This window comes from Trachurus trachurus, assembly GCF_905171665.1.
Source record: "Trachurus trachurus genome assembly, chromosome: 22".
Lineage (NCBI taxonomy): Eukaryota > Metazoa > Chordata > Actinopteri > Carangiformes > Carangidae > Trachurus > Trachurus trachurus.
The window spans coordinates 9,642,548-9,668,200 of NC_139907.1; the positions used below are offsets into that span (position 1 = coordinate 9,642,548).

General features: G+C 40.7%; 3 protein-coding genes across 3 annotated transcripts in view; 2 read left to right on the forward strand and 1 right to left on the reverse strand.

Annotated features, from left to right (window-relative positions):
• Positions 1-15,320, forward strand: part of syne1b (spectrin repeat containing, nuclear envelope 1b) — a gene marked incomplete at its 5' end in the record, with an annotated part of 71,632 nt that extends 56,312 nt beyond the window's left edge. The window contains 20 exons of the mRNA XM_083998852.1: positions 183-338; positions 1,009-1,167; positions 1,388-1,554; positions 1,661-1,823; positions 2,415-2,602; positions 2,727-2,877; positions 2,999-3,181; positions 3,343-3,480; positions 3,880-4,071; positions 4,238-4,565; positions 5,152-5,220; positions 5,985-6,112; positions 6,339-6,465; positions 6,643-6,854; positions 6,956-7,156; positions 7,291-7,419; positions 7,566-7,778; positions 11,458-11,550; positions 12,436-12,494; positions 14,312-15,320. Coding sequence (XP_083854978.1) covers positions 183-338; positions 1,009-1,167; positions 1,388-1,554; positions 1,661-1,823; positions 2,415-2,602; positions 2,727-2,877; positions 2,999-3,181; positions 3,343-3,480; positions 3,880-4,071; positions 4,238-4,565; positions 5,152-5,220; positions 5,985-6,112; positions 6,339-6,465; positions 6,643-6,854; positions 6,956-7,156; positions 7,291-7,419; positions 7,566-7,778; positions 11,458-11,550; positions 12,436-12,494; positions 14,312-14,555 — 3,300 coding nt within the window. The 3' untranslated portion in view covers positions 14,556-15,320. The remainder of the gene's footprint in view (positions 1-182; positions 339-1,008; positions 1,168-1,387; positions 1,555-1,660; positions 1,824-2,414; positions 2,603-2,726; positions 2,878-2,998; positions 3,182-3,342; positions 3,481-3,879; positions 4,072-4,237; positions 4,566-5,151; positions 5,221-5,984; positions 6,113-6,338; positions 6,466-6,642; positions 6,855-6,955; positions 7,157-7,290; positions 7,420-7,565; positions 7,779-11,457; positions 11,551-12,435; positions 12,495-14,311) is intronic.
• A 251-nt stretch (positions 15,321-15,571) lies between these two features.
• On the reverse strand, positions 15,572-19,096 carry ccdc170 (coiled-coil domain containing 170; the record flags this gene model as incomplete). The annotated part of the gene is made up of 8 exons (XM_083998545.1): positions 15,572-15,838; positions 16,362-16,565; positions 16,809-17,051; positions 17,232-17,405; positions 17,497-17,697; positions 18,316-18,606; positions 18,708-18,881; positions 19,070-19,096. The coding sequence occupies 8 exons, from the start codon at positions 19,094-19,096 to the stop codon at positions 15,572-15,574; spliced, it is 1,581 nt and encodes a 526-aa protein (XP_083854671.1).
• A 547-nt stretch (positions 19,097-19,643) lies between these two features.
• On the forward strand, positions 19,644-23,975 carry rmnd1 (required for meiotic nuclear division 1 homolog). The gene is made up of 12 exons (XM_083998868.1): positions 19,644-19,807; positions 20,536-20,995; positions 21,072-21,177; positions 21,280-21,355; positions 21,857-21,896; positions 21,988-22,088; positions 22,171-22,277; positions 22,367-22,431; positions 22,586-22,662; positions 22,886-23,006; positions 23,119-23,235; positions 23,357-23,975. Exons 2-12 carry the CDS (start codon positions 20,552-20,554, stop codon positions 23,387-23,389), a joined length of 1,287 nt encoding a protein of 428 aa, XP_083854994.1. The 5' UTR covers positions 19,644-19,807; positions 20,536-20,551; the 3' UTR covers positions 23,390-23,975.
• Positions 23,976-25,653: the final 1,678 nt, after the last annotated feature.

Genomic DNA, 25,653 nt, shown 5'->3' on the forward strand with positions numbered 1-25,653 from the left:
TTTAATGTACCAAAAGCACAGAGCTAAAAATAATAAAAAAGCTTTGGGGATGCTGACCTAGAAAGTGTAGAATCATCCATTGAGTTTACTTTAATGTAATAGACATTGGTTTTCAGGTCACAAGGTGCTGCAGAGCAATCTGTCTGCAAGGTTTACACACACATTTCTTGTCTCAACAACAGGACCTGGAAAATACGTTTAACGGCTGGACAGGAGATCTGGCCCACCTGACTGTGCTCAGAGAGTCGCTGTCTTGTTACATCAGCGCTGAAGACCTCTGTGTCCTGCAGGAGCGAATCGAGCTGCTGCATCGTCAGTGGGATGAAATCTGTCACCAGGTACCATGATTTACATTTGCATGGATGATTATCTGAGCTATACAGCATCCTGTGTACTGCTACTGATGACATTTTTTAAATGAGAGTTTTACTACTTCTACTTTAAATTATAGTGAATGTGCATGTAAATAACTGTAAGTTGTGTCACTGTGACACACTTGTCTCTGTAGTTCCTGAGATACCAGATGGTGGTGCTAGTGTTAAACCTCTGGGTGGTGTCAGTGAGCCACCATCAAATACAGCTGATTACTATATAGATATAGGAAAACATACAATACGAATGATTTTCAAAAACACGACACCCAGACTGCACAATGCACTTCATAGAAGAACTAAATGACAAACGAACCTTAAAACAAATTGATTTTTCTCTTCAGTCTTCCTCATGTCTACTTGACATCCGTTGTCGGTTGCTTTAGCGAAAACCAAAAACTTCAAAACCATTTTTTCAGAGTTGCATCCTGTGCAGAGCAGATAAAATGCACACACAGGAAATACACAGACGCACACACCGGCTGCTTCATGTAAATGAATCAGTCAGTGTGCAGCCATCTCTGTCACTGTGCTTCCTTTGTAGACTTTCAGACATTTTGAACTTTACCTTGCATTTATTCATTACATGCACTGTGAACAATGATGGAGTTCTCACTGTTTATTCATTGTCGTGCAGTTGTCCCTGCGCAGGCAGCAGGTGAGCGAGAAGCTGAATGAATGGACCGTGTTCAACGAGAAGTACAGGGAGCTCTGTGAGTGGCTCACCAACATGGAGAGCAAAGTCTCCCAAAATGGTGACATCAGTATTGAGGAGATGATCGAGAAGCTGCGCAAGGTAAATAGAAACATGCCTGAATATTTTATTACAATTATAGTAAAAGAAGTAGCTGCTCTTTGGAAATCCACTGTCTCCTTTTTGGTTTTAAAAATGCTAATGCTAATGCAGTTTTCTGTATCAACAAACATTAATGTCTCAGTTGTATTTCTGAAATATGCAGCAAATCTGTTGATATTTTGAATCCAATGTTTTACTGTGTTTGTATCACTGCTAACAGGATTACCAGGAGGAGATAACTGTGGCTGAGGAGAACAAGTTACAGCTGCACCAGCTGGGAGAGCGTCTGGCCAGAGCCAGTCACCAGAACAAAGCTACTGAGATTGAGCAAAAACTCAGCAAAGTCAGTGATCGCTGGCAGCACCTCCTGGATCTCATCGGAGCCAGGTGGGGAGACGCACACACAGTCGTGTAACTGTTCCAACACACACAGAATAACATTACTATTTGTCGTTAGACTGCACTGACAGAATTTCATAAATGACGTTCTTAGAGTGAAGAAGCTGAGAGAAACCCTGGTGGCCGTGCAGCAGCTGGATAAGAACATGAGCAGCCTGCGCTCCTGGCTGGCCCACATAGAGACGGAGCTGTCCAAGCCCATCGCCTACGACGCCTGTGACTTCCAGGAGATTCAGAGGAAGCTTGATTTGCAACAGGTAATCTAATATCCTGTGCAGTTACCCTGTTTTTTTATGGTATGTAGTAGTGTGCATATTTGAAAATATTTTTATTCTAAAATATGTACATTACTACATTACATATTGTATTATTGTACAGTCTTAACCTTCATACATGTTAATGCTGAGTAATTCCACTACTCAGTATTAACCACAACTGTTTGCAAAGAGGTAATGATTCCACTTTTTTACATACATACATCCCAGTTTCCCTTTTCAACACTTCCTTCTTTCTTTTCAAATAGAGGAACTCTTATCTACTATTTGTGGAACAGCAACTGTTTCAAGAAAGCAGTAATAGATAAAAGGGTGTAATTTAGATGACTGGGATATTTATATCAAGAAATATTTTGTGTTTAATAAAATGTACCTCTAAATGCCAAGTTAGCTATCTATCAATACTGAGAAATTAACCTTTTGACCATATTTATTCATGGAAGGATTTTTTAATGCTTTATTTACTTTGTTTGCATTATGTTATTATTTCCATCTCTCCCACCCTGTGTTTTATTCTCCTATTGTACACACATACTGTATGATCATCATCTCTTTCTGTTTCTTGCCTCTCAGGAGCTTCAGCGCGACATTGAGAAGCACAGCACAGGAGTGGCGTCTGTACTGAATCTATGCGAGGTTCTTCTTCACGACTGTGACGCCTGCGCCACCGATGCAGAGTGCGACTCCATCCAGCAGGCAACTCGTAGCCTTGATCGCCGCTGGAGGAGCATCTGTGCCTTGTCTATGGAGAGGAGACTCAAGTAAGAGGATGAGATTGATGTTGGATATGTGTGTATGGAGAGCATGTTATTTATTATTCTGTGGAAACACACTATTAGCCTTACCTTACTGAACAAACCTTTGACAAATGTTTCCCTTTGTCAGGATTGAGGAGACGTGGCGTTTGTGGCAGAAATTCCTAGATGACTTTGCACGATTCGGGGAGTGGCTGGCCACTTCAGAAAAGACTGCTGCTCTGCCCAACTCCTCTGGTGTCCTGTACACTGTAGCCAAAGAGGAACTAAAGAAATTTGAGGTACAGACAAATCCAAATAAATAAAAAAATATACCAACTCATAGTGAAACACAAATTTATCTTGACTCAGTGAGATAGTGCTTTCACCACATTGATAAAGCCCTGTCCTGTCCTTCTCTAGGCCTTCCAGAGGCAAGTCCATGAAAGCCTGACCCAGCTGGAATTAATCAACAAGCAATATCGCCGCCTGGCCAGAGAAAACCGCACTGACTCGTCCTGTCAACTGAGGGAGATGGCCCACGATGCCAATCAGCGATGGGACAACCTGCAGAAGAGGGTGGCATCCATCCTCCGTAGGCTTAAGGTACAACAATGTGTACATGGACCAGGATTTTATTCATGTGCCTGCATATCTGAGCTGTTTATTTACATGTTTGATCAATGACTAATGGAAGTTGGATTTACATCTTAACACCTTGTACAATGTAGATTATTAACAGCAGCTCCTCTGTTTAAATTGTGTAGCACTTTATTAGTCAGAGGGAGGAGTTTGAGACGGCCAGAGACGGCATCTTGGTGTGGCTGACAGAGATGGACCTGCAGCTGACCAACATCGAACACTTCTCTGAGTGTGACATTCAGGCCAAGATCAAACAACTCAGGGTGAGTTTGTCCCCACATTTACCACCGATGGTCTGAGAACCAAATATTGCTTTACGCCGAGATGCTAACAACATGGCTGGAGGCATTATGTTTTCTTTTTGTCCCTAAATACTTTTAGTTTTAAAAGGATTAGGAGTTTGAGTTGTGCATGTATAGAAAGCGTATCTAAGCTTTAGACCACAGCCATTATATATTCTGATATTTTACATTTGCAGAGCAGCTCGACTGACATTGCGTGGTCGATATTGCACAAGTCAAACTGAAAATTAGAATTGGGAAATGAAATCAGGATATTAACATCTGGGACTGGGACTGTGAAAGAAGTCACTGTTTGGCTTGAAAAACAAAATTAATGAGGACTTGTTTGTCTGTGCTCTTCTTCCTCCTCTGGTCCTACAGTCGTTCCAGCAGGAGATTTCCCTGACAACAGCCAAGATCGAACATATCTTCCACCAGGGAGAGGCACTGATAGAGAAGAGCGAGCCTCTGGATGCGGCCGTCATCGAGGAGGAGCTAGAAGAGCTGCAACGCTACTGTCAGGAAGTGTTTGGTCGAGTGGAGCGCTACTACAAGAAACTCATTCGTCTTCCAGTAAGAAGAGAGAAGAGAATAAGAAATTATTTCATGTTTTATTCATCTTTCCACTGTCTATCGTTGCTTGGTTCCAGGTCTCAAATAAGAGGCTAAACATCATGTTTTTCAGTTCTCAAATTCCCAGTTTGCACTCAATATATAATAATGTTTGTTATTTTTTCAGCTTGCAGATGATGATACAGAGGTGTCGTTCTCGGACCGTGAGCTGGAGCTGGACGAGCCTGGTGATTTGTGCAGCCTGCCCTGGAGTGAGCGATTGGGGGATGGCTTCCTTTCACCTCTGCCGTCCTCCGGCCGCTCTGCCTCCCTGGCGGCTCAGCTCCGGACCGAACGCTCGGGCAGAGACACCCCTGCCAGCGTGGACTCCATCCCCCTGGAGTGGGACCACGACTACGACCTCAGCCGAGGGCTGGAGAGCGCCAGCAGGGCCCTGAGAGAACAGCAGAGTGAAGAGGGAGAGTTCATCCAGAGGCCTGCTTCAACCTTGTCAGGTTAGATTCAACACACACAATGTTCTGATATAAAAATTAAAGATGTTTTAATCAATGACTTTTAATAAACTTTATTTTTCTTTGTTAGAAATGTAAATCAATACCAGTCTATAAATACATGCAAATGTTGTTTTGAAGTTACAAAACTCAGGAAATGTTGCAATCAGTCAAAAGAGATATTTCTAAACTGCTGTGTCATTCTGACTCAGTCCAGCTGTGTGCACATGAGCATGAGACTGGATGCAACAACTGTAATGTGTTGTTTATTGACAGAGTCTTAACTCTTGACCTTTCTAGAAAGCCAGAGAATGAAAGGAGAAGTTCTCTGCATGAACTTACTCGAGACATTTTCAGCTGCTTTAAAACACTTAAAGAACTGTAGAGAGTGAGTCTGTAGGGACTTAAAGATTTTGCCAAGTCAGTGCAGTGTTTTTTTCTTTAGACATATACTACAATATTTATCGCTTATTGTTTGGTGGGACATCAACCAAAGACCAGCAAGTGAATGTCAAAACTGCTCAGTTCATGGAGTCAAACTGTGTAATGCCCACTATTGAATGTGTGTACTGTACAATGTTTCTTCCAGATGTAGTGATCCCAGAGAGCCCTGAGGCCTATGTAAAACTAACAGAGCAAACACTGAGGTCCTCCACTGGTAGGCAACAGCAGACCCCAGCATGCCACAAGTGTTTGGGGCCAGAAATAGCAGCCGCTCACTTAAACCACACTTATAGTCTAGGCTTGGACTTTGATTTGTGTTTTATTTCCTCTCTTATCCACACTTTGGGCACACACTGTAACCGATGGCAGCACTTTCTAACCCTGGGGGGAATAGGGTCAATTCCATTTTTATCACTTCAATTCAGTGTCTCTGCTGCCGCGTCCAATTGAGCAGGACTGAAATGGAATTCAGCCTAACCCTTCTTTCTAACTGGCTTTCTTAATTTTGTTTGACTTGCAGTGTGCTGTGTAGCTAACCTCTTTGGGTTGTTTTTTTTGTTTTTTTTGAAGTGCATGACGTTTTATTGTCACAGTGAACAAGTGTGAACTTTTTGCTAAAGCGACTGCAGATAGGCTCCGTTCACACAGAGGCACATCGCTTTGAATGCTTGTACGCCTGATTCGAGCAGGACACGGCAGCACTGCGATGAGGCTGAGACAGATGGAGGTGGAAGAAAGTCAAACTTTTAGGAAATGCAGCATGAATCACTTGCAAACTGCTCCAGGCACCATTAGTGGCAAGTGGTTGGAATAATCAATCTGCATTTCCGAATATACCATCAAATCATTTGTTGCTCTCTCTCCATCTTTGTTTCTCTTTCTGAACGGGGTCTCATTCCTACATTTTTAATCATACTCTGCTTTCCTGATATTAAATCATGTTCTTTGGAAGATGACCAGCTGATGTTGTGTCAACAGGGGAGGTTCCCTCTACAGAGTCACATGTTCATCCTCTGGACATGAGCCGTTTCCACCTACAGCAGATGGACAGCAGCCGCAGCCGCACTCCCACAAGCACAGAGATGGATGCTTCGTACATGGGATACGTATGTGTTGCTCTAACCAATTTAATGAAGAACACAGAATCTTTGTTACTTTATATTTTCAAATGACCTGTATTCATTTTTCCTTGGCTTACCACCAATACTATTTTCAGATTTAGTTCAGCGCTCACTTATACTTCAACATTTTTAAATAAGATCAACTTATGTTGCTTACACTATGCAAAATAGTAACTTAAGCTAACTATAACTTAACACATTGATTCTGTAGATGCGGCTGCTGGGTGAGTGCCGTGGCAGTATTGACACAGTGAAGAGGATGGGCGTTGAGCTCAAGGAGGAAGAAGACACAGTGTCTGGACTGGCAGATCCCAGTAGCTCAGAGTCCCAGACATCAGGTAACACAACACCACAACCGATGCTGCATGCGTATATCCTGCATTACCATACATTTAAAAGAATATATGCATTATGCAAATGTTGCAGGGTTTTAAAGTCAGTGGTGGGATGAAATTTCTTTGTAGCGTGTCGTTTTACTATCTTTTACTATCTCTCATTCACATTCTGCATCCCAGGAGTGATTGAACGCTGGGAGCTCCTGCAGGCTCAGGACCTCAGTAAAGAGATGCGCACAAAGCAGAGTCAGCAGCAGTGGCAGCAGCAGAACTCGGACCTGAACAACCTATTGACCTGGCTGGGAGAGACGGAGGAGGAGCTGGAGCAGCAGCGGAGGCTGGACCTCAGCACGGACATCCAGACGATCGAAGTGCGCATCAAAAAGCTCAAGGTTTGTCGTTTTTAGTAAAACTCTTACCACTAATCGAACTCTGATCAGCCTCACTGAAGGTTTGCATACATTAACTGTAAAATGTAAATGTTTGTCCACAGGAGTTGCAGAAGGCGTATGACAAGCGCAAGGCTATCGTGCTGTCCCTGAACTTGTGCAGCGCTGAGTTTGTGCAGTCAGACACGGAGGAGTCCCGGGAGCTACAGGCCAAACTGAAAGACATGAACAACCACTGGGACAAACTGGGCAGCTCACTGGAGGAGTGGAGGACGACGTTACAGGACGCACTCATGCAATGTCAAGTAAGTGTCAGTCATTATCTTGAGACGGTAGCCTTGATGGGAAAGTTCAGTTGTCTTGTTTGAACACATTCTGAAAATCCATATATGGAGTACATACAGTACATACAGTACCATGAATCTCTACGTTTCTCCAGGACTTCCATGAGATGAGCCACGGTCTGCTGCTCTGGTTAGAAAACATCGACCGCAGGAGGAATGAGGTGGTTCCCATTGATCCCATCCTGGACAGTGACACTCTCCATGAGCATCATAAAACACTCACGGTACAGAACTATTACCTTATAATTTATACGTTAAACCCTATAAATATAAACACTATTGTCAAAAGGGCATTAATTTTAAATGGAAGCAGTTTTTCTATTGCGTTTATCATTATTGAATCCATGTTTTCACTATGTAATCCCCACAGCAAATCCGCCAGGAGCTGCTGGACTCGCAGCTGAAAGTGGCCTCACTACAGGACATGTCCCTCCAGTTGCTGGTCAACTCTCAGGGCAGCGACTGCCTGGAGGCAAAGGAGAAGGTCCATGTTATTGGGAACCGCCTCAAACTGCTGCTGAAAGAAGTGACCAGAGACCTCAGAGAGCTGGCCAAGATCCTGGACATCACAAGCAGCCAACAGGTACAGTAGATCCTCACTTATTATAAACTGAACATGTCCAGTTTTACAAAGGGAGACTACTTGGATTGTGTGGTTATAGTTATACCTTGTGCTAAATATGAAAACTAAATACTAGTGTTGACTAAAAATGACCAAGCAAGATTTTACAGGTTATTTTCCCGACCACTTCCTGATATTATATAGATATATAGACTTGGTAGCCGCATACTAACTGCAAACATACAGCACTCTGTACACGTTTTCGCTCACACATGTTGACTGTTTACGTGCCACTCCCCCCTGGTAGTGTTTCCCCCTTCTGTTTCTATGGTGCCCCCTGAGTCCTCTGTGACCGCGACCTTCTGCAACCACTCCCCCTACAGGCACCAGCCGTCATTGCATAGTGCTGCCTCTGTCAGTGCAGCTCCTGATGCCGTTGTTGAAACTGATACCAATGCTGATCCAGTCGTTTTCTCTGTTTTACCTATTTCTTTACTGTCTCATCCTCCTGTCATCACCAGCTCCAGGCCAAAACATAGCGTCCCGGGTAGATCTTCACAAAATCACAATAACCTGATCAGCATTAAGCTGTCAGCTGCTTATCCTGACCCATCTGTGTTAAACCCTGGTACATCTCTCCATACCTCTACAGCTGCTGCAACTCAAATGTCACTCATTAATGTCAGATCACTCTCAAACAAAAGTCTCATTCTAAATGACTTTATTTCAACCCACAACCTGGACTTCTTATTTCTTACTGAAACCTGGCAAAGACCTGGTGATGTCAGCTCTTTCTCTGAATTGTGTCCTCCAAACTTTAAATTTCTCAACTCACCACGCACCACTGGCCGTGGAGGAGGACTCGCTATGGTTTTTAAGGAAAATTTTAACTGTAAACTTTCCTCAACTAATGATTACACAAGCTTTGAATCTATGGCGTGTAAGATTGAAAGATCAATTCCAGTACTCTGTGTACTCATATATAGGCCCCCTAAATTTAACAAATCATTCATTGAAGAATTTTCCCACTTTTTATCATCAGTGCTCATTGATTCTGACAATGTAATGGTTCTAGGTGACTTTAACATCCATGTCTGCTGTCCCTCTAATCCACTGGCCCGTGATTTTCTACACTTAATTGAGTCTTTCAATCTCACGCAGTCTGTCACCAAACCTACTCATATGCATGGTCATACTCTTGACTTGATTTTAACATCTGGTCTCCCTGACCCGATTGTCCAAGTCAATAGTTATGTTCTGTCTGATCATTGGCCAATAATGTTCTCAACCTCATTTCCATGTGAGGCTCCTAAACCCAGTCTACCACGTCGTTACTCCAGGTCGATTACTCCTCTTACTGCCAGCCAGTTCTCAGAAGCCTTTTCCTCTACCCTCATCTCCATTGCCCCCCCTGTTGACCTTAGCCCAGAGGAACAAGTCAACAATTTCAACCACCTATGCAGAAATATATTGGACTCAATTGCTCCTCTCAGACTTAAAAAAGAAAAAATCAAAACTCAGCCTTGGTTTAACTCCACTACCCGTACTCTCAGGCAGGAATGTAGAAGAGCGGAGAGGAAATGGAAAAGGGATAAACTACAGGTATCCTTCATTCATTTGAGACAGTGCCTTATTAATTACCAGAAATGTGTCAAAACAGAGAGAGCAAAATACTTTTCAGAAATTATCTCCAGACATGTAAACAGACCCAAGGTTCTATTCGACACCATAAACAAAATACTCAAACCACCAGTCACAGTTCCAAATGAAGCCACTCTGGATACCTGTGAACTTTTTCTAACATTTTTTATTAACAAAATCAGCAGTATACGTTCACAGATTGTTCCTCCCTCTTTTGATCCCTCAGAGCCATCCTCATGTTCCTCCACTTTGACTAGCTTTGTTCCAATCTCTCTCCCCTCCATGACACAATTAATCTCACTCATGACTCCCAGCTCATGTTCTTTAGATACTATCCCCCCTCACTTGTTTAAGGAAGTGGTACACTCTATTGGGCCCAGTGTACTCTCAATAATAAATAGCTCTCTAGTAACTGGTTATGTCCCATCTTGTTTTAAACACGCAATTATTCACCCTCTTATCAAAAAAGAAAATCTAGATCCATCTGACCCAGGTAACTATCGTCCCATATCCAAACTATCATTCATCTCAAAGATTCTGGAAAAAGTTGTATTCACACAACTCACCTCATATCTTGACAGTCACGGCATTTTGGACAAATTTCAATCTGGTTTCAGAAAAAAACACAGTACAGAATCTGCGCTACTGAGGGTTAGTAATGATTTATTAACATCTCTAGACTCTGGTAATCATTGCATTCTGATTCTATTAGATCTTTCAGCAGCTTTCGATACCGTAGACCACTCCATCCTTTTAGACCACCTAGAACATCTTGCTGGTATCCAAGGACTGGCCCTTCAGTGGTTTTCCTCATACCTCCAAGGTCGATCAGCCTCTGTGCAAATGCACGATATGCACTCTTCCTCTGTATCCATTCCTTGGGGGGTTCCACAAGGCTCCATCTTAGGACCTATCCTCTTCTCCTTATACATACTTCCTCTGGGCTCCATCTTAAGAAAGTACAATATCTCATACCACTGTTATGCTGATGACTCACAGTTATACCTCCCGTTAAAAATATCTAACCTGGGTAGCATCAGTGTATTACTACAATGTATTAAGGATATCAAATCCTGGATGGCCCGAAGTTTCCTTCAGCTCAACCAAAATAAAACCGAGCTCCTAGTTTTTGGCCCCACAGACACTCCCTCCTCCATCATCAGTGCTCTTGGTCCTCTATCCTCACATCTAAAACAGCATGCAAAAAACCTTGGTGTCATCTTCGACTCTGGATTTAAATTCGACAAACAGATCAATTCAGTAGTCAGCACAAGCTTTTTCCATCTTAGATCCATTGCAAAACTCAAATCATTCCTGTTACCCAAAGATTTAGAAACCTTGGTTCACGCTTTCATTTCCTCCCGACTAGACTACTGTAATTCTCTCTACTCCGGAATCACCCAGTCAGCCCTATCTCGTTTACAGCTAATTCAAAATGCAGCAGCAAGACTTATTACTGGTACCAGAAAGATCGACCATATCTCACCTGTACTGGCTACTCTTCACTGGTTACCAGTTAAATATAGAATTCAGTTTAAGATACTTTTATTTGTTTTTAAAGCATTGCATGGATTAGCACCTGATTACATCACAGAACTCCTCACCCCCTATTCCACTTCTCGTCTGCTCAGATCCACTGACAAGTCACTGCTGTTCATCCCACCTACAAAACTAAAAACAAGAGGTGACAGAGCCTTCTCAGCTATTGGTCCCAAACTATGGAATAGTCTCCCACAAACAATCAGATCTTCACCCTCCATAGACATCTTTAAAACTCAGCTAAAAACTTATCTCTTCTCTCTGGCTTTTAACTCAGTCTCATGAGAACCTCCCATAGGCCTACCATTATTCCCACTCACTTGTTGTTTTAATGCTTCTTTGTGTCTGTCCTGTCTTTGCTTGAATTAATCTTGTATGTAAAGCACTTTGGTCAACATCTGTTGTTTTTAAATGTGCTCTAGAAATAAAAATGACTTGACTTGACTTGACTTGATATCTAAGATCATCTCTAACTGTTTTGCTTTTCTCTATTTTTCTTTCTAAACATTTCCTTTGGCAGGATCTGTCTTCTTGGTCTTCTGCTGATGATCTGGACACGTCCGGTTCCCTCAGTCCTGTGTCAGGACGGAGCACGCCGAGTCGGCGACGATCGGTAACGTTCACATCTACACCCGTACATGCCGCTGTATGAGAAGCCAGGTGTTTGGTAACCCCTCTGAGACAGCCCATGTAGTAACTCGTGCCCCTAATACCCCATCGAAGGCCAGATTCACCCCTGTCATCCCAAGATCTTTCCTCTACACCTCCACAACCTGCTCTACACTCACACCCTCTGAACTCTGAACTTCTCCCAGCCTTTTACTCACTCTCGCATGTTGTCTCCTGATAGAAAAGTGGGGAATTCTTTTTTCTTTTCTAACTTTTTTAACTTCTTCTTTCCTCTACTAAACATTTTCAGTTCTTTTCTTCTCTCCTCCAATATTTCCAAACTGAAATATTCTATCCTACAAATCTCTCCTTCCAATAGACTTTCCTCTAATTTCCTTAGTTTTATCCTCATAGTGTTGTTCCCAGGAATGCTGGCTGAAAGAAAACTGCTAAATATAATAAAAGATGATGTGATTTTATGATTAGTAAGCATGATATTATATTTGTTGTATATTTTAAGCCACAGGTTATTATATATCTAAAGATCAGTCCAAATAAGCATGTCGCTGCTTATAGTATGTGTATGTTACTAAATATCACTGTTACCTAAGAGAATCATGCATCACATTGCATAATTTGTAGCTTCCTATTTGCAGCCATTTTGTTGCACCCACAGGCCAAAGCACTTCAAAGTAGTTGTGCACTTTGAAAAGCCAGATTCCTTATTATCACGGGTTTACAAAATCTTATCACCTTCACATATGATTTTGTTGCTGCCCTTCTCTCATTTTGGGATTTCTTTTCATCGGTAGCTTTGTCTTGATTTGCCTGGACTGAAACATACTTTCTTTCTTTTACCCCACCCCTCCCCCCTGTTCATTGCAAACAGCAACGGGGCAAATGTAGTCTGTCACAGCCTGGACCCTCTGTGAGCAGTCCACACCACAGGTACCTTTCTGTTGGTTTCTAGCACACCCAGAAGATAATGGAACTCATCAGCCCATGATGCACTTTGGAGGCTGATTCATGATTTCTGATCCTCCCCGAGTCTGAGTTTTAAAGAGTTGTTGAGAAAAAAAAAAGTACATCTCAATTTCACTTTTGAATGCATGTGCCAGATTAGCAGCTCATGATAGTGAATTCCATCATCTTCTGTAAGTCTAGACACTGTGTGTAGAGGCTAGGTGATGAGGTGAGTGGCAGCCCACGCATCCTTGATACAAGTTTGACAAGGAACGGTGCAAGGCCTCTTCTCCGCCAATGTCCTCGGCTGCTTAATATCGCTAACCAGAGGGCGTTTCCTACGTATAATAACAAATATTTTCTCCACGTCTAACTCTACCCTTGCTATTACTGAGCGCACACACTCCTTTTTTTTCTCTCAAATTGCCGAGCCAGTAAATGTCTGCAATGAACAATGCAAAGGCTGAAAGTTTCTCTATCTCTCTATCTTGCGCACTCTCTCTCTCGTGGCATATCTTCTTCTTCTTCTTCTTCTTCCTCCTCTTCTGCTGCTGCTGCTGCTCTCTCACTCACTCACTCACTCACTATCCACCATCTCCCCCCACCCCTCAGTCTGCCATCCGTGAGTCTTGCCTCAGGTCTCCATTTTGTGAAGTGGTACAGGGGCACCTTTAGTCACCACATATGACAACCTGAGTGTAAATTGTGCATCACTGATATATCCATGCATTCCTGGAGTCACAGATCATTGTAGAGACGTTAGACATATTTTTTGAGTCTTGTAGGTTTTTGTTCTCACTTTATAAACAAACAAATGATTTTTTTTTTTACAGTAAGTAACTTATTTACAAAAATTCCCTTTATGTCCTCTGATCTTTGAAGCTATCTGAGGGTGATGGTGACAAGACACAGTTTAATAACTGGTATGAAGCTGGTTTGTTTTCTTGCTGAGAGCTTGGAACTGGAAGCAGCCTGCTAAGCTCGGCTGGCCATCTCCTGACTCAGGCTTCAATAATTAATGCACCAATCCAAACTCTCAGTAAGAAAGCTAATGAACACATTTCCCAAAGCCTAAGCTGAACTACCTTGTGAAAGAAGCTGTTTCTAATGGCTGTGCTCTTCTTGCCTCGGCATGCTTTGCATTTTTCAACGGACACACAGTTTCAAAGAGTCCTTTTACAACACCTCTAAAGTATCAGCTGAAACTTGCAGCATGCCCTTTGTCTTTTATCCTAACACACTTTTGAAGAACAATGCAAACTCACACGATAAATGCATTTGTTTAGCGCAGAATTTGTGTACGCCTTGATGACTGTTTTGTGACTGTCTTTGTAGTCGTGCTTATCCACCCAGTCTCAGTCAGCATGTAGATCACAATGTCAGACATTGTTCCAACATTGCTTTGAACCATGTTGGCAGCGTCTTTCCACAGCACGGTGCTTACATTAAAGCACTGCCATGCAGTTCCCCCGTCGCTGCACTGAGATCTTATTTGGATTGAAAATTGGTAGAAAACAGTCAAACAATAAAGTGCATGGAGAGAGGGATATTAGATTAGGGCATAGTTCAAGTGATGTTTATTGAATCAGGCTAATTTAATATGTCAGTTATCTTTCCTGAGTGTATTTTTGTGAACACGCTGGCACATTTTAAAGTTGCTGTTGTAACGTAATTAGACAGTTCTGAAAGTAGGGATTCGAGCGAGAAAGCAGATATGGAGATTTTGTATGTTCTTAATGATCCGTGTGAGGAACTAAACCCGAGTCTGTGCTGCATTGTTGGATGCGTGTGTGTGTGAGCAGGGCGCACAGCGACGCTGGATCCGCTTCCTTCCCTTCTGACTCGGAGACGTCAGCGGCTCGTAGGTCATCGTTCCTGCGGCGCATCCTCTGGGTGGCGTTGCCTTTCCAGCTCTTCCTGCTCCTGTTAGTGGTCCTTGCCTTCCTGCTGCCAATGTCTGAGGAGGACTACTGCGCTCAGTCCAACAACTTTGCTCATTCCTTCTACCCGATGCTCAGCTACACCAACGGACCACCCCCGGTGTAGGCTGACTGCCGAGGGCGTCTCATCTCGGTCTTCGTTGCATCAGTACGACCTGAACAGGATTCACGTTGATATCCTCTAAAACGGTCGATCATGTTGGGAGCAAAAAAAACTAATTGTGATCATCCATTTCTTCTGCAGAAAAAGACAGCCGTCATCTCCCGTTAATATCTTTGTGTGTAGCACATAGGATCAAGCATCTCACTATGATACTCTGTGTAATGATGTGTTGATTAAGGAGCATCTTTGGTGAAGAGAATGTTTTTTCCCCAGTGGGCGTTGCTGTATGAGTGAACTGTTCGACCAGTGGTGTCAACAAGATGGAAACCGTCAGTGGATAGCACCAAAGTTCAATGCTGAAGTATAACCTGTGAATTTGCTTGCAACTCAAAAATTTGTAAAAAAGAAAAAAAAAGGAAAGAAAAAAAAACATTTAATATATCTTACATTGCAATTATTTTTTTACTTGTATTTTGGCATGCAGTTCTGATCATTGCTTTTATTTACTGACATCCCTCATTGTGTCTGTGGTTAAACAGCCCATTTTTAACTTACACTGATTCATGTAAAATTAATTTAAGCCAAGACTTGTTTTCATATCAAAGTAAGACACAATCAAACATCAGTCATCCATGGTCTTTATACATTTTACTATTTTATTTTTTAAAGATAAGAAATAAGACTTTAAGATTGAGAATTATGACATATAGAACAATTGTATATTTTGTATGACTGTCAGTTCAGTATCAAATGTATAACAGTCCAGGATTATTTAACATGTGTATATAATGGTAAAACATTAATATGAGAAATGTATGTATATGCGACCATCAAAAATGATGAATGCCAAATCCTCATTTTGATATCTGTGTTTTTATTTGATCGACTTATGTGATTCTTTCATTTCCAATACTTGTTCAGTGAATCATGACCAAGTCATTTTATACTGTATAAAACAATAATACCCCTCACATTTTAAGTGTAGTTTGGCACAAGTATAATGTATGAATCTAGATTTCTTAAAGGGGAACTGCATCCTCTGGACACGCAGTCCTGGAGGTAGAAACATCCAAAGACAAGCTGTGAGGACAATCCTGGATTTGGATGAGATGAGGCCTCTGGTGAGTGGGACAGTGCCAGGGCACATTCACATGGTGATGATGGTGATGGTGATGATGGGCGTGAAGAAGGGTCTCCAGTAAACTGATGATCTCGTGATTTGGGCGATCCAGGGCCGTGGCATCCAGACTGAGCATCTGGGAGACAACCATCCGGAAATCCTCTAACTGTGAACAATGGATGGAGAAAAAAAAAAAAGAAAATATTTGAATTTCAACTCAAAATCTCCACTCTGTTTAGTATCTGATTATTACTGATAGGCTATAGAAGAAGGAAGTGTAGGGGAAGAAACGGAAATGAACACCAACTGCAATAACAAACATAAATCTTCTTTATTATTTCTGAAACATTCAATTGTTTAACCATTTAGTTATTTTATTTGATTACTTAAATATTCTTATTCAGCCTCGGGGTGGTGAGTAGCTTTAAAGGAAGGGTACATTTTGGATAGAAAGAATAAAGAGGGCATTAAAAAAATCAATGACAGGTTACATGTAAATATGCAGTATTTGTTTTATCTCTAAAAGCAGTAGATTTTAAATTAAATGGTCTGTTGTAAAACACATCAACAGCATAGTTATATACATTATATCTTAGGATGAACTTTCGAAAATAGCAACATGTAGGAAGTTTATACTGAGTGAGTTGACATTTCTCCCCCTTCACACCATGTGTTGGTCCTGTTCTTACTTCTCTCTCCCTGTCAGACAGCTGAGCCAGACTCTCTCTGAGGGTGTTGAGCTGCTGCTCGTCCTCTCTGCCTTTCTTCTCTTGTCTCTGTAGGTCGGAGTTCACTGAGCTCAGCTTCTTCTCCACCTTGTCCTTCCCCTCCACCAGCTGATCCAGCCTCTTTCTCTGCTCCTGCACGGTCTGACTCTGTTCCATGACTTTACACTTGGCAGGTCAAACAGAGGTGTTAAGTGAATCAACCATTAGAGGGGAAATCCTTACATACTTATAAGATATATATTGTTAATTGCAGGACCAACTTGCTTTAGATTATAAGTGCAGAATTACAAAATAACATCTCCCATTTTCCACCCAACAATACATTCAAAACTGATACGAATGCACCAAACATCATGAGGTGTAAATGCCTCTGGATCGACTTTGGGTTCGAACCCTTGTCCCCTCTACCTTGAGCTCATTAGTGTGAGAGAGCTGAGCCCTGAGCTCAGTGTTGGACAGCTTGGTGGCCTTTAGCTCGCTCAGGAGACGCTCTACTTTTTTCTGCAGCCTCCTGGCCTCCACGTGAGCATCGTCTCGCTCCACGGCCAGCGCTGATCGGCACCTCTTCTCCTCCTCCAGCTCTGACACCTTCTTCCTCAGCAGCTGGATGTGGAGTCCTTTACTCTCTAGTTGGTCCTTGTTTGATTTTAACTGTTTAGTTGGGGAAAAGGAAGTTTGTGGTTACAGCTGCATCACTGGTCATTTAACACAACACCTACAGACAACTACAGAAATAAAAGATGATATCTTCATACTTTTGTGTGGTGGCAGCAGCTTGTGTTTAGAGAAGAATAAGAGACTGTTCTAAACACCAGTGTGCATGTTGGCTACCTTTCTCTGTAAACTGTAAGTCAGACATTTGCTCTCCGTCAGAGCGTTTCCTTCTTGTTTGACAAGTTGTTGTGCACGTGACAGGATGAGTTTCAGTCTCATGTCGAAGCCGAGATCCAGAGCAATACTGTCCACCATCAATGTCTCTGACAGCTGCTCCAGGAACTCCTCATACTGTGAAGAAGACAAATGGTGAGATATTATGGATACACTGGACTAAAGGCTTATATCACTAAATGTTTAATTCCCATGCTGCTTTACTCACATGCAGTTTGCTGTGTTGAAGGCCGTCACGATGCATGTCCACTGTCAGCAGTTCAGTCTCCAGACCATGCAGTCTCTCCCTCAGGTCCTGAACCTGCTCCTCTGCGAGCTGCGCCCCCTGCAGTGACTTGTGCAGGAGATCCGTCCTCTCCTTCAGCTCCCCAGAGACGTGACACAGCCTGGTATCCATCTCTGACACAATCTGCAGAACAGTCACTATCACAAAGTCTGCCTCCAAACAATAGGGCAAAGATGATTATGTGTTTATTTCATGTGTGAGTCCCTCAGTATTTTAACTTCTTGCGATTTCATAGTTTTTACTCTTTAAATATGAAAACATTATGCAAAATCAAATAAAAAAAACATTGTTAGAAAGTAAATTAAACCACAAAACAGTGAATGAAACTAGTGAAACTCACTCTTTTGCTTACATGATAATGCACCAGAAATAATAATATAATATGATATATAATTTAACAGAGAGCAAATGTATTTATTATAAGTACTTTTCTTTGATACTTTAAATACTACTCCAATAACATTTCAATGCAAAACAATAAACTTCAATTAATCACAGCTGAGATACACCGAAACTCCTACAATCATAAAGAACTGAGTGTATTTTCAAAGAGCAAGAAATAAGCCATGGACATGTTTATAATAATTTACCAGTACTGGTTCTTGTATAATAAAAAATTACTTTACTTTACAGATGTGAAAGATGTCATTCGAGTCCACCAAAGATGATGTGATTTTGATTTCATGATAGTATTTCTTTAAAGAGTTTGTGTTGTGCCATGAATCCCCACTGATTTCTCACCTTTTCCAGATTCCTTAAAATATCCCTCTCAGTGGGCTGGATGACATTTTCAGACTGAAGCTGCAACAGTCCTGCCACTTTTTTCAGGAATGTCTGTAATTTGTCTTCAGCTGCCTGTGCGTGTCCTTGGCTTGACTGTAGCTTTCTCTCAAGCTCCTCCACCTGTTTCTCCAAACAGTTTGACTCACGCCGAGCTGCCTCTATCACCCTCTTGCTGGCCTCAAGCCTCTCCATCAGGGTTTCTTTATCCATCTCCACACTCCTCCTTCCCACCGCCAGGCCATCCAACTCCTGAAACAGACACAATATACTTTGAAGAGTTGCACCACACAACATTATCAAATATTTGATTTAAGTGAAAGTTAAGGGTGTTCAAAAAGTAATGAAAGTACCACTTTGAGTGAGTCGAGTGCTGCTGAACTGCTGGCAGCCTTCCTCCTCTCTCGGTCCAGCTCTGCCACCAGCCTCAGCACCGTCTCTCTGCTGGCTTTACACTCCACCTCAGACGACTTTACACTCTCCTCCAAAACAGCAATTCTCATCTTCAGCCTCGCCCTCTCATTTGACTGTTCCACCTAATAATCAACCAAATAATGTCATTTGACAAGTGTTAGAATAAATCACAAGGCAAGGAAACTCTCCTTTTTTTGACAAGTAGGCCTACAAAAAAAGTAAACCTTAGTAAGAAATTGTCAACATAAGATGCAATTTTGTTTTGACTAGAGGTACAATTAATAGATTTTGTAAAGCATACCTCATCAGAGTTTTCCTTAGCTTCCATTATTAGATGTGTTGCAGGGGAAGTGAATACAGTTGGTAGTAGTTGTGTTACTGTTTTAGAAAATCTCCTGGCAACACCAAACACAGGCTTTACCAGGCTCCACTAGAGGGGGCGCTATCACTTAGATTATCTGAGATTTATGATCAATTATAAAGAATTTTTTTTTTATAAAAATGTAATTTGTCGCACATGAGGTTTTAGGCTGATAAAACGTTTTTAATTAAAATCACAAAAATTAAACAGAGGGTGATGATTGTATCTGAAGTTCAAATTAGGGATTAAACCCTTCATTTATACTTGCAGGTAGAAAGTTACCAAGGTACCAACTTTAACTTTAAAATTATTTGCTGTGAAATCGCTCTCCCTTTCATGTTTTTATATTTATTATAATGTTATGTACACTATTACAAACATATTTGAAGAAATCACGGCAATAACAAGGAATATCTTACCTGCCAGTCAGCGCTCAGGATCCCATTTAACCCAAATACTCTAAACAGGAAGTGGACTTCAACCTAAACTTTATTAACAACAAACACCAGGAACAACGAACACGCCTCCTTGTGCTGTCCGTCGCGCAGGTTGTCATGTAGCTAGTAAGAAGTTCACCATTATATTTTCACGAACGACTCTGAGTTACCGCTGTTTTCTGGCACCGGTTGAATTATATTAACCTCGACATGATCTGAATCGACTCTTGTTCATTGACCGGTGAGTTAATTGACGGCTGACGGCCTCATATTGACACACGGACTTGCAGAAGCATGCTCATGTTTACCACTTCTGTTGGCTTGTACTTAAAGTTAGTACCTGACAGTGACCTGTATTTAGTTTTTTCAAGTGTTATCGACATATTTGCATTTAGTCTGGATGTGTTTAGCCTCTGGGTAAATCGGGAATGGGTCACTAGTGATTACAGCATACTGTTAGGGTATAAAATTCAAGGTCAGTGTTGTTTATTTTGGGTTTCTATTGCAAATATGTCTCACATTAGAGATTTGAAATGCGTAGATTCATTTGCATAACGTTATTAGGATATGTGGTACCACTTTCTGGCATGGTGCCATCTGTATCTGTTTTAGCATTATAAGCCATTAGACAGATATCTGTTGGGGCTGTTTGGCCACATATATTAAGCAGTAGGTAAATTGATTTTGGTTCAGTCTTGCAGTCCTTTGAATTAAAAGAGCTAGCCAGTATGAAAAGCAAAGTCATGTCATGCTTAAGGAGGATTTTGCAGAACCTGGCAACCCCAAATTAGTTCTTATCAGAGATGTTCTATATTGTAGAGCCTAGAAGGACTTTGTTCTTATAAAGCTTCAGTAAAATATTGATCAACCATTATGAAAGCCATTAGTTGTTGTAAATGGTGCCCTATCAGACAGTGATATATGCCTTTAAGAACTAACTGATCCTTGTGTTGTAACTCACCTGTGCAGGTGTCTACATGACAACATGCTTCTCCGGAGGTTGTGGTCCAGACTGGGAGCACAGCGGCCTGTAGCGACGAACCCAGTCTGCGTCTGTGCCTCGACCAGTCTCTCCCAGTCTGTCCAACTGCACAAGTATGAATCCAAACCAAGGACTCACTTCATCTCGTCTCAGCCATGGGTCTCAAGGACGTGTTATTTAAACACTCTTCACCAACAGCAGACCCATATGAGACGTTTATTTCCAGCTTTAAGTGGATTTAACCATTTTAGCAGCACTTTGTGTATAGATCCTGGGACACTGAGTAAATGTGGGAGTGGACAGAAGCGTTTTTATTCAACAGACCTTGTGAAGTCGATGTTAAAATCAAGCATAAAGCCAGTGACGGTGCCGGGAAAGAGAGTTCCCAAAGGACCAAGGACAAAACAACCGTCCAGAGCCAATCAGCCTTCTCTGAGCGACGACAAGGTGATTGAGCCCATTCAGAATCTGTTTTAGTGATGATGTTTCCATAACTAACCCAACCCTGTGTTTTTCCCTGTAGGATATGATGCAGTGTATTGCCTTTGCAACAGCAGATCAGTATCATTTGCCAACACTTTGCCACGACTTGATAAACCACGGATTCGAAGAGATTGACTTACCAAGAGGTACAAATCATTATTACACATAGATTACACATTTGCAAAGAAGTTTCATACACTGGATGGAACAACAATGACATTATATGACAACCAATTTTTTTATTTTAGATGCCTCAAATGTGCTGGTGATAAGCACAGACATGGCTGCAAAACCAGATGACAATGCTCTCATGTTCTTCTTCAGGTAGAAACAATGTGGTGTTCAAAGTGTTTATGTTTTGTTTCAGGCTTTGCAATAAATGTAAATTATGCAATGCTATTAATTTGACAGGTATTGGAAATGAACCCTTATGCTTTTTGAGTTTCACAAAAAGTGTCAGTGGGATCCAATATCAAAAACCAAGAATTATTGAAAAACAAGTAACTCAGACTCAAACTCAAGTAATAGATATCGAGATTTTGAATCCTACTTGGTCAACTCAAAGTTTGCTTTCACCAAATGTTTCCTGATCATAATCAGAAGTTTTCAAAATTAAGAATTTTTAGGCTTTGACAAGTTTGGCCTTTTTTTCTATGAAGAATGAAGTTGTAGAAAAACATGTTTACATTTGTGAAGCTACACTTTTTGAAAAATATTGAAAATCATGTGAAACCAAAATTGAGAAATTGCAAAGATGCCCTGCCTAGTTATAGTTATAACTTTTTTGGCCAATCGTGAACTGACTTTTCCAATCTGAAATTTCAGGGAAGGATCAGTAGTTTTCTGGAACGTAGAGGAGAAAACGGTAAGCAAAACAATATACAATTTATAGGGTAATATTTCAGTAGTTTTAAATAAATCTCTTGACAATGTGATGTTTTTTACTGCCTTTCCAGATGAAGAAAGTGCTGAGATTACTGGAGCATCATGAGATCCAGCCATATGAAGTAGCATTAGTCCACTGGGAAAACGAGGAGATAAACTACGCTGTCAGAGAGTATGTTCTGTTGTTTATCATCATGTTTATTTGTAGCGCCACACTTCCTGTTGCTGTTGTAACAAATCCGTTCCTTCCCCAGAGGAAACACAAAACTCGAGCGCGGCAACTTTATCCTGAGTGACCACATCGAGCAACATGAAGCTGTTCTGGAGAAATTTGCATTTTCTAATGCTCTGTGTTTGTCAGGTGAGAACTTGTGTTTGAACTATAAATAGTTCAGGTTTGTGTTAGCAGCACCCCACTCAGCCAGTTTTACCTCTCTGCTTCTTTTCCAGTGAAGCTGGCTATATGGGAGGTGTCTTTAGACGACTTTGTGGAGTCAATTCAATCAATTCCAGAGGTACCCTGGTCACTTACCAGCCAGCAGCAAGAAATCATGCATAATGAATTATCTGCTATACTTTACTGTTTAAGCGTGACGGATCCTGCTGTTATTTTAAAACATAAGCGCTCCTGTTAATGCTAATGCGGTAATTTTGTTTTCTTTCCCTCAGACGCTGAAGTCTGGCAAAAGAGTTAAGTTGTCCTCCGCAGAGGTTATGCAGAAAATAGGAGAGCTGTTCACATTAAGGTAAATCCTGTTATGTGTAAATAGTTCATTCAATCTTTCTATTTCTGGATTCAAGGATTTTTTTGTTACATACAGTCAGCTGGTGAGGATGTTTGTGTCTTCCAAGGAGTAACAGAAATATGTTGACAATTATATTAACCCACTAGGCTAACCACAGAAGTAGGAAAAGTAGGAATTTCATCATTACGTTTCAAACCCTTGTATTTACATCCTCCTTTTACAGACACTGTATAAACCTGAGGTCCGACCTGCTCCTCACACCTGATTTCTACTGGGACCGAGAAAACCTGGAAAAACTGTATGATAAGACCTGCCAGTTCCTCAGTATCAACCGCAGGGTTAATGTAAGTAAACTAAGAAATGATTTTGACTCCACAGCTGTGATATAAAGTCCCACTCTGGGTGAAGTGGCACCTGCTTCATTTCTGATCAAAACCTGAAACACTTTGTCTTTAGGTTGTGAACGAGAAGCTGCAACATTGCTCACAGCTGACGGACCTGATGAGGAGTCACCTGAGCGAGAAGCACAGCTTGAGGTTGGAGTGGATGATTGTCATCCTCATCACTATCGAGGTAAAATAATTCTCTTATATCTTGTACAACTTAGAAGCAGTCCCATAATGCTTCAGTTAAAAACACTCACAACCTGTCCCTATAAAACAGTGTTGCCTCTGTTACTATGTTTTTCTTGTAGGTTTTGTTTGAACTTGCAAAAATGATCTTCTGAACTGCTCCTCCAATAACGCACACATCTAAATGGGGTACAAACGAAGAATGCTGGACTACACAAAGGTACTCAGTCAGTAATATGTGACAATGTTTTTCAGAAGCTGTTGAAATTATCAAATATATACCTAAATACTTGAAATGTCTTACTGGTCTTGTTATACAGTATATTCATTTCAACAACACACAATAAATCTTTCTCTTATTCACAGTTTCTTAACTGTTATGCTGGAGATCATGGCTTAAGTGTTTTTGCATGATTGTATGTACATTTACTGTTAATTACAACTTTGAAAACATAGGGTATCAGTGGGACTTTTGGGATCAGCTGGCTGCAGTTATATTTTTCCCCTGAATGTCTGTGTTAAATATTTTCATGCTTGCGTTATGTTCAAAATTATGTGTCTTTTTCACAATGAAAGAGACTATTTTCCTAGGGACATGAGTACAGAGACTCACCTCATCATGTGTCATTATTCTTGTGTGTGGACAAAAGCAGTAAAAAAGACAGAAAACAACATATAGGAATATATCAACAAATCCTAAACTACAATACAACTGTGATTGTTGTGTTTCAGAGAATGTAATAAAATGATTATTTGTTTTAAATGTTTGCCATTTATGTTTCTGTCTATGCATGTCATATATAAACGCAGTCAGTTAATTTTGAGGCGGTGTAAAAACTTTGCACTACAAGAAGTATTTGAAATGTACCGGAATTAATTTATTCAAATAAAATAATATTTTATTAATAAAACACTGGTAAATATAAACACAGGTAACACAGGTCTATGTTTTACATTTAGTCATTAGTTGACATCATATATCAGACCAGCAAGTATTTTCCAAAAGAGTCGGAATATGTGAAAACACTTGTGAGACAACAAATAGCCGGTCATAACCTTATTTCTTTTCTCACCCAGACGACTCTCCGTCCTTACGAACTATGGTGTTATTCACACCATATGAAAATTGACACCAGACACAAAAAGCTTGGAACTAAAACAAGACAAGAAAAGCTGCCATGATTGTTTAAGTTTAAGGATCTGCTGATTATAATATTATATTAATGATAAATACATTTGTGAAGATTCATTTAAACTTGAAATCAAAAATATAGAGTAAATTATTATTAAAAAAAAAAAAGATGTGCCATGCACTCATCATGCTGCTTTGAAACTTGTCACAGTGGAAATTGTTGAAGACTCAAATTTAGCACAGTTTGGCTTGAATAAGCATTAAAACGGTCATTATGTACAAGATAATATACAGTAATACAATATATCTGCAGTATGCTGCCTGCTGTTTTTACCTGTATATATCAGGAGTTACTGTATGTGTGCAAGATTATATGGTTAAACAAATGCACATATGAACATAAATTTCTATAAGTAAATGCTGTGAAGTATCTACATATACTAATATACTATGTATATCAAGAGGAATTAATTTGCAATATACCTGGGTGACATATATTATGAATTATGCTTTTAACACTTATGCTTATGTTTTTGAAGGATCTTACTCTTAAAAAGACAATTGTTAATAAAAATACTCTCTTGCTCTCTGAGACATATACATTCTATTTCAAAAACAGAATATTATGTGAAATATGATTGAAAAGGTGTGATTAGTAATTAAAATTTCAGTTCATAGCAAGCAACTCATTAAATTTGCTGAAAGAGGCATGTAGTTCAGTGTCACACACTTCTAAAATGACATTGCATCTCCTGAAAAGAGTAGCACTTTCCCAGTTGACGCATTCTTACTAGATCCCACTCATGAATCACATGTTTTACAAATCAAGACAAGTTTCATCAGTAAATACTGGAATATTTTTGGTTGAGAGTAATGTCAAATAAAAGCAGCCAAATGTCGTCTCCTGTAGTTTTCTTCTACCGCTCAGTCGTTCTCTGTAATCGCTTTTGAGAACTTGTGGTGACTTCCTTTTTGATTGCCCGTCCATGAAAGAAAAAAAGAAGAACAAGAAAAGAATAATGACATTAATGAGTTTGGATATTCCCATGAATGTAATTTCATTGTGAGAGAGAACTGGTTCATGGTCCAGATCCTACTAGAACAAAAGCAAATAAAGAGACTTACCAGGTCATGACCCTGAAGTTAGGTTGAATCAATCCCACTCAATCGGAGTGATGGTTGTGGTAGCAATTACAGCTTCTGGCTGCTCAAGTGCAACGGCAAAATCTTCACCTTCACTCTCAATTTCACATGTTGCTCTTGTTTGGAGTGGTTCCTGTTGACTTT

Bases quoted from the DNA above. Each gene is read 5' to 3' on its own strand.
- rmnd1 (XM_083998868.1), top strand. From the start codon at position 20,552: ATGCTTCTCCGGAGGTTGTGGTCCAGACTGGGAGCACAGCGGCCTGTA. The intron at 21,897-21,987 runs GTAAGCAAAACA...CTGCCTTTCCAG, and splicing joins GGAACGTAGAGGAGAAAACG to ATGAAGAAAGTGCTGAGATT. The intron at 23,236-23,356 runs GTAAAATAATTC...TTTTTCTTGTAG, and splicing joins TCATCCTCATCACTATCGAG to GTTTTGTTTGAACTTGCAAA.